This window comes from Chroicocephalus ridibundus, chromosome 10, assembly GCF_963924245.1.
Source record: "Chroicocephalus ridibundus chromosome 10, bChrRid1.1, whole genome shotgun sequence".
In the NCBI taxonomy this organism is placed as follows: domain Eukaryota; kingdom Metazoa; phylum Chordata; class Aves; order Charadriiformes; family Laridae; genus Chroicocephalus; species Chroicocephalus ridibundus.
In genome coordinates, this window is record NC_086293.1 from 8,149,129 (window position 1) to 8,157,697 (window position 8,569).

At 47.5% G+C, this 8,569-nt stretch overlaps 1 protein-coding gene across 7 annotated transcripts in view; it reads right to left on the reverse strand.

Moving 5' to 3' along the window:
• The window catches only part of POC1A (POC1 centriolar protein A), an 89,056-nt gene extending 84,495 nt beyond the window's left edge, over positions 1-4,561 (reverse strand). For all 7 annotated transcript variants that reach the window (XR_010072714.1, XR_010072718.1, XR_010072715.1 and 4 more), the window contains exons 1-2: positions 4,461-4,561; positions 2,932-3,016 (exon numbers count right to left, since the gene is read on the reverse strand). Coding sequence is in view for 2 of the 7 variants with exons in the window: in XM_063347564.1 (XP_063203634.1) it covers positions 2,932-3,016; positions 4,461-4,478 (103 nt within the window). In the remaining 5 variants the exon portion in view is untranslated. The remainder of the gene's footprint in view (positions 1-2,931; positions 3,017-4,460) is intronic.
• Positions 4,562-8,569: the final 4,008 nt, after the last annotated feature.

The following is an 8,569-nucleotide window of genomic DNA, read 5'->3' on the forward strand; positions in this document are numbered from 1 at the left end:
AAGAATACCAGGCAAGAGGTTTCCCAAACACAAGAGTAAATTCCACTTCAGTCTAAAACTCTCCTGCTCAGGTCCTATCAGCACCTCTGCGCAGTGAAAACTGAAGAGCTGCTCCTCCCCTGTAACCCGCCATGCTGCATGAAGTCCAGAGAACTGGGACCCTAGTGGTTTGTAAAAGACCAAACATATGCCCGTGGCAACTTAAAGTCTCAAACAATGACAGTAAAAATACCCCTTCAAATCAATGTTAATGCCTAAATAACAGAAAACTTTGTAGATTTTCCACAGGCAAATACAGAAGACACACATCTTAGCCTGCCAACAAACCCAAGCTGCATCTGTATCTCTCTACCCGAGTGCCAAGTGGGACATATCTCCAGGGAGATCTTAACACGTTCCTAGGAAAAAAAAAAGATCAGTTTGATGGTAGGTTCTGACATGGCAGTATCATCATTACAAGATTTCAGTTCATTAGCATTATGGCAAAATACCAAATAGATCTTGCTTGAAATGTCCATCTATTTCACAGTCATTTCAACACAAAAAACAGTCATCTCTTCTGCTATTGATTTGGCATTAATACATTACCATTTCAAACAGGATCATTCATTATGCATGTCCCGTAAGGGGAAACCAAAAACCTGACATATTTGCCAGTTCAATTGTTGGGTTTGTATTTCATACAGGCAACACCTTTCCTTAGGGATATCAAAATTTAAGGGGAGACAACCGTGTAAAAGTAAATTAAGCACAAGACGTAGTGTAAAGAGATCTAAACGTTAGTCATAACTACACGAAGTCATTGTCTGGCAAAGATATTAAGTTGCAATATCACAGCTTACCCAGGACTGATGTTAAAAAAATTAAGGAAAACAATGCTCCAACATCTCAATAAAGCACTTCAGAATGATACTGCTTACATGCAACTTGTTGGCAATAGCTATTATCCCTCCTGGATTAGGCAAGCAATCTGATAGAATAAAAAGACTGAGTCCTCATCTAGGTTTGGCTGATTTATTTTTGGGGGCCAAATGGGGAAAGAGAACTTTAAAATCGCCTAAGAGTCAAGTACACACAACTGACTCAATAGTACCTGAAAAAGAAAAATTTCTTATAAGTTGTTTCTCTTTTTTAACTGATCTCATTTAGTAAAAACATCGACTATTCCATGGTCTAGATGAAGGCAGCAAGGGGCCCCGTACTACTTCTCAAAGGCCAATCAAAAGCAATGCTAAATTACATTCAGAGCACCCTTGCTAAACAGATCTGCACTGACTGAATAAAGTTTTAGGAATACAGAAACAGAATCACCAACACAGAGCAGACTGAACGTTTTTCTTTGCAATCAAGGACACAGGAACTGGAAAAGAAAAGATACCAGACAGCAATAAAAACAGCAGCAGGGGGGTGGTGGTGCAGACCCGCCCAGCACACATTGCAACGTCAACGCCAGACAACATCGTTCTTGCTTCAGTTACAAGGGCGGTGGACCCAACATTGGTCTTGTCTCAACTGTGAGCACAGGGAGCTGGCACAATCTGGCACTGCCTACTGGGCAGTGAACGGAGACAATCTGGTACCTTCTTGTCCCAGTGTAAGTACAGCAAGTTGGGGCAATTAGACACTCCCTGATTGCACCTACAACTCCTGTTGCCTGGGTAATGGGCCCAAAACTCCTCCTGCCTGCAACACAAGCCCACTCTGAAAGCTGCCAAGATCACCAGACAAGAACTGTGGCCACAATGGAAAAGTACTGACCCAGTCAGTCATCTTGTGACCCTATAAATATCAAACCTAAAGTGAGGCCCTTTGCAGCTCTCCAGGATCACAGCAGGCTGCTAATCCCTATTTCATGGCATGATTCAGACCATCTGCTGACAGAAGCTGACGCAGGGATAAGAGTTAGGAGTTTCAGACTGTCCGCTGACAGAAGCCGACAAAGGTAAGAGAGTGAGTAGAATCCATTTTTGATCACGGATATGGAAGTTTACTATAACCTGCATAAAAGGAAACAATCATAGGTTAACTTCTATATCTGTTTGTGTGTGTGATTGTGCATTTTGATTCAGGAAACTGTTGCAAGTCTCAGGTGAACCCTGCCATTTTCAAATCTTTAACTAAGTCACTGTGTTGATCATAGTAAATTTTGTTAAATCACTCTGATAATTGGCTGATGATCAACTATTGTTAAAAGTCATACAACCTAATCCTATGTTAATAAATCTTAAATTGCCGCTACCTCAAAGTTGCGTAGGATCCTAAATTAGCATTCACGACAGAGGGAGGGGGTCCATGACAATCTGATTCAGCTTCATTTCCTTGCAGCTTCCAGAACGCTGCGTAGGTTGCAAAATCCAGAACGGTACTATTACCTGCTAGACTGCTACCTTTCTATTTATTCATGCCTACTGCGCCCACTGCCTACCAGGTATTTTGCTTCAAACCATCATTTCTGTGAGCCAAAGCAATGTCCACACCATGCTACGCAAACTGAATGGTGACTTCACTAAGACCCCAAAGCCCTCCGAGTTCCTATTCAACACACACGCAGTGGATTATTGAATAGCAACTATGACACGTGCCTTGGCATAATCACAGGTAATTGTCTAAAGGGGAGAAATGTAAGACAGAAAAAAAGTAAGGTTTTACCTTAAGCTTACTGCATGGTAAAGCAAGGTAGATGAAACAATATGTGACAGTAGATGCCCCTAAAGCACCAACAAGATGCACACAATCTAACACTCCTATGGTTTAACAACAGGATTTTTTTCAAAGCACATAGAAATGTTTGTCCTGAAATACACCCAAATCTTTTCATGAAAAGAAGTTCTTTGCTCTTGTACAGCTCAGTACCTCCACTGCTCCCTCCATTTAACTAAAGGAGAGAAGCTCTTTATCATCTGGCTATCAGAACACAGAGAAACAATTTACCCAATTGTTTCTTATTGAGACTGAAGTCCACACTAGTGATGGCATCTCTGTGGCCTTTGAAGTGCCTCTCCAAGGACGGATCTTCCTAAAAGACAATAATGTTCAGACACAACAGATTAAGAACCATTTTTGCACAATAAAACCATTTTATTTCTACAACAAACCAACCAAGCCACATATTTATCCCAGAAAAACTGGGCAGAGATACAAACATCGTACAACACAAAATGCAAATTTCACATGTCTCAAAAAACTTGAAGAGGCAAATTATCCAAGCTGACTAGCCCCCTGGATCTTAGGTGGCTTGCACAAATCATTCATGCATTTTAACAACATGCTGCTGGTGCAGAGGCCTCAAAGCTGACTTTGGGACAGATCAGCCATGTTGATAACCACCTGAGCAGGCCGTCAAGCTCAATTTTGCTCTGACAGCTGCTCATCTTAGCCCAGGGGTAGCCAAGAGGCCACCTGGGACAAATTTGCAAGAGCTAACACACCTGTTAAAACAAGCAGGTAGAATCAGAACTGCACTACCCACTACCCTTCCCCTACAGCCAGGGAATACTGCACATCCTTACACAGCACCTTGCTGCAAAGGCAAAACAAAGCCCGAGGTCGGGAAAAAAAAAAACAACAACCACCACTAAACCCAAAACACTGAGAAGACCATTACAGGGGGTTGTAACACTTGAAAATTGTTCAGACTTCAGAACACATTGATTAGCCTTCATTCCCTGCTCTTGCACATACAGTCACTGCCTCCCTGGCAACCCCCACCACAGTCTAGCCTACCTCTTCCCCCTCCTCAAGCATCAGCCAGCTCTCCTGTCCCCTAGATGACCACAGCACCCTCCTAAGCTGCAGCCTGCTCGCCCCCCTTCAGGACTTGACCACAGTCCCAGCCTGCTCAAACAAGCACCCAGTTCCAGAAGAATGTGGCTGACACACACCTCCCTCCTCAGCACAGCCTTCCCCAGATCCAGAGCTCCCCCCCCCAGCACCACCACCACCCCCTCCAAAAACACAGTCCAATCCCAGCTGCAACAGCACCCTAGGACCCAGAGCTGCCCACCCCAGCAGAATTAAGCCACCCCAAGCCCAACTCTGCCCCCAGTTCCTCCCCAGCCCCAACTGTATGAGGCCACCCTACAGCCCAAGCCGAGGAGAGCCCTCACCACACCGCCCAACCCCAGCAGCACTAAGCCTCCCCCAGACCCAGAGCTGCCTCCTCGGCCTTCCCCTACACAGTCCAGCTCCAGCAGCACCAGGCCTATCCCCCCCCCCAAACCCTCAGGGACACCCTGCTTCCCCAGCCCTGCACCGTGCCATCACCCCAGGGACTACCCCCCATCAAACCCCGAGCCCAGGGACACCGCGAACCGCCACCCCCAAGAGCTAGAGCCCTCCAACGCCACCCCCAACCACGGAGGCCACGGCCCCCCACTCCAGCCCTCTCCCCAAACCAGCATCAGCAGCGTCCCAGGCCTTCGCCGGTCAGCGGCACTAGACCCCCAGGCCCGCCCCCTCACCAGGCAGCCGGCAGCCATGACGTCCCCCGCGCGCCACAGCTCCGTTCCCGCGCCGCTCGGTCCCCGCACCAACGGTTCCGCCCTTAAAAGGGCCGCGGCGCCGCGCCGGAAGGGGCGCGAGGGGGCACTTCCGGCCGCGGGCGGGGCCTGCCCACTGAGGGCGCCGCCATTACAGGCTTGGGAGCCGGGGTTGGGGGCCTGTCGCCCGTCAGGCGAGCTCGGGGAGCGTGGGGGGACGAGCCGCACAGGCCTTGCCGTTAAAGTCAGTTCCTCCGAGCGCAGCGGGCCCTGAGGGTGCTCACCTGCGTGAGGGAAATGTCCTTCCCTCACCGCTACATCAGTCAGTCTTTACAGTATGAAAGCCTTCTAGCTTTGGAAATATATAGTAGTTCACGTTACACGCTGCCATGTGAGGAGGTAGTGAAGTTTTACTGGAGGCTTCAGTTCCTGCTTAAGTAAAACAAGCTAACGGACAGCCCGAGGCATAAGGCCTGTGCTGTGTGGAAGCTCAGAGCTGCCTGCGAGGGATGAAGGAAACCCCTGGACAACCGAGAGAACACCAGCGTCCCGGCCCCTCCGACTGCGCCTTGAAACCCTCCCAGCATCTTACACAAACAACTCCAGCAACGCCGACTCCAGGGACGTCTGGATCGCCCTGGGTCAATAGACAAAACAGCAAGAATGCTGCAGAGACAGGGTTGCTTTGCAAAGTTTTCCTACAATTAAGTGATCAGTCACATTGAGTTGTACCTGAATGCTTGAAGGGTGTAAGATCCCGGTGTAAAACCACATTTAGGGTGCCCTGATTTGGCTGGGACACCTCATGGCGCATGAATATCTATCTACCCTTGTAATTGTAGACTTCGCGTCCCGGCCTCTCTCCTCGGTCAGCATGTGCCGGTTACAAATTTTCATAACATCGAACGTTGCTCGTGGTGCTGCCAAAATGGCATTTTCCATCCTGTTACGCCTCTCCCCAGCACGGCTCTTACCACATCAGCAGGAGACGTGCTTCCTAACTTTGTGCTGAAGTCCAAAAAGAGCAGAACTGCACATAATTCTGCCTGTATTTTACAGGCTCATTTTCAGACTGTCAAACATTGCATTCCTTCCTCGTCACCCTCTGGGCAGGAGATGCTCCTGCTCACTTCATCTGAGTCACTCCTGCTTTGTTCACAAATGCAGAGCACTTACTTGTTCGGAGGCCTTGTGACTTAAAAGCTGGATTTTTTTGAGGGAGCTTGTTCTACCATGTGAAATTGGGTTAAAATTGAAATGGATTTTTCTCCAGTTATTACGGAACTGACAGCTTCATTAAACACACGGGGAATCCTCCATCTTTTTTCCAGTTTTTTCCAAACTACTTCCAATTTACGCAGGTCGGGCTTTGTTGTTGAAAATGCCTGTTATGGTGTAGGGCCGGGGATGGGCTCTAACACGGCGCTTCTGGGGAGCACAGCTGAGCAATAAGGATCTCTACAAGACACATTTCAAGCTGTGCTGAGGTTGGACCAGAAATTATGTTGCTCCCATTCCCAATCAATAGCAAATAAAAGGAGTTTTCCCTAATGTGAATCGGCCCAAGCAATCAAGCTCTCCAATTCTCAGAAAGAGAATGTATTTTGTTTAAATGCCTATTTGTGCCTTTTACAGCTTTTTTCCTTTTTCTTCTTTAATATCTCTAACTCAAAAGTTGCTTCATGCAGGGTTAAAAGAAATTTCTTCCTTAAGGAAAAGCAGAGGCAAGTGGAACAGCTGACAATTTCAAACCTTTTCCTTATCTTTGGGCAATGTCCAAACACACCTCTCCCACCACCAGATCCAGATTTTTTCCACCTAAATCAGCCAACAGCATCAAGCAGGTCTCAGCGTGTGCTGGACGAACCCACAGCAGTTGTGACCGGTCCCTGGGGACAGCACTTGCACCTCCATGCCAGATTCCAGTGAGTAGGAAAAGGACAAAAATCCCCTGAGGCTGACATCGGTGCAAGGCTACATACACCGCTGCCAGCTTGCAGTCACTGTCTACATGTTGCCTCTTGAGCCTACTGATGTCTCATGGCCACAGCAAACCAACACTGATGCGATCCAGGCTGCCATGGAACTATAAACTCAGTCCCATGAATTCTGCTTCTCAGGGAAGCCATCCATCCGTCTCCCTCTTGCGCTGCCATCCCGTGGTCGTCAAGTCTGCTGGTTCAAGAGTGTTGGTGTGTCTGAAACGCTCTCCCTTTCCCCCTGCCCTTTGAGTTACCAAGTCTGAAGAGACACATGCCTCCCTCAGACACGGCCTTTCTGCCCGTGTCACTATGGATCTTGGATCTATAAATCTGAAGCAGTTTCCAGCATTGCTTAATCTGTTCCTCATGAAATACTTCAGCATTTGACTATTAGTTTTTCTTTCTCTGCACGGAAATAAACCAGAACACAGAAAAGATGATAAATATGCCCAAGGCACTAAAGAAGCCTTGTGCAACCATTTTAGAGAAATATGAAGTCAGAAACATGGTGTGGTTGCACTCCCACTTATAAAACCAAGAAATGGGAACTTTTGCTTTTATTGAAAGATACTACCACCGGAAAAAAAAGCCATCCCACCTTCTAGATGATACATTAGCAGCATCTCTGGTGGTCATGGATGGCCTCTTCACTTACCAAGTCCTCAGCCCTGGGGTGACACTGTACAACACCAACAGCTAGAGGAAACAGCAGCCCATTGGTGAGACATTCACAACTCCAGCAGCCCAGAACAAATGTCAAAAGAATAAGAACTAAAGAATATTCATGCCAAGGTCTTTGGAATAAAAAAGGGCCCTCAGGTGCAACAGGCACATATCAGGTCTTGTGGTGGAGACGACAGGGTCTCCAGATAGCCCAGTTCAGCTAGAGCAGCGCTGGCCAGGCTCTATCCCAGCTTCCAAATGTCTTTTGGGTGTTACCTGCCCTGGGTTTGGGCAGGATGGGATTTTCCCATCCCTCAGAAACCGTGTCCCTGGGAGCCAGCCCCCTCCCAACGCCCCAGCCAGGGAGAAGGACCTCAGCCCATGTGCTGTCACCCCGCCACAGGCAGCACCCGCTGTCACCACCCGCTGCCAGGAGTGTGATTCCTGCTTTTCTTCAGATGACCACCTGAGGGCAGGCTGACACCTCTTCCAGCCTTCAGTTTTCTAAAGATACAGAAATAAGCAGGAAAAATGGATAAAAGGCAGCATGATTTCATTAAAGATGAATCATGCCAAATTAGCCAGCTTCTTCATTAAGATTACCATAACTATGTGTGAAAAAAGCATTGAAGAGCCCCTTTCAAATACCACTTCCTGGCTTGCAATCTAGATACATTATATAGTAATTCTCAGCAAGTCCTTCCCTGGTGTTATTTGTGTATGACCATGAATCAGGAAGAGCGCAGAAGCCCCAGGATCTGCCACCTCTATCATCACAACAGAGCCCTGCGTTGCAGCCCCTGCACGCTGCAGGGCAGCACGCAGCCACGTGGGCAGCAAAGCTACTGCACAGCATCAGACCCACCCAGAATTCAGGTGGGTCATTCTTGCATGAAATTACGGCTAACCTTTGACTTCAAGCCCAATTCAGAAAGCCCTGAACTTCTCGCTATAGTGAGTTGGTCTAAGATTAGCAACTAAACTGAATGTTTACCACTTCTGTATTGCAACCCCACGTTCTCACGTGTCCTGTTAATATTTAAACTGCTGAGCACACCAATCTCTATACATTTGCAGTTTTAAGAATATGCCAACTGGGGGACAGTGTGTTAGGCTTTAGAAAACCACGATGAGATTGTTTTCCTGGAAAAGCTGAGGTTCTCAACGAGTAGGAAGAAGTATTTGTTGTCTACAGGGGAAGCACCAAGAGATGTGGAGTTGGTCAAGGCAACATGCATGAGCTAAGATGGAACCAGCAACCGCACCCAGCTCTCCCAGTTGCTAGCAGCCCCCTCAGAACAAGCTTTACATCAGCTGCAAATGTAGCTTGCTGCCACATCAGTGATTTTCGCTCTTACTAATGACTTCGCCCTCCCATGTGTGCCAAACCCATTTATTTATAGCCCACAATTTTTTTCTCCCTCCTGCCTTTGTGCTTATTTTCCT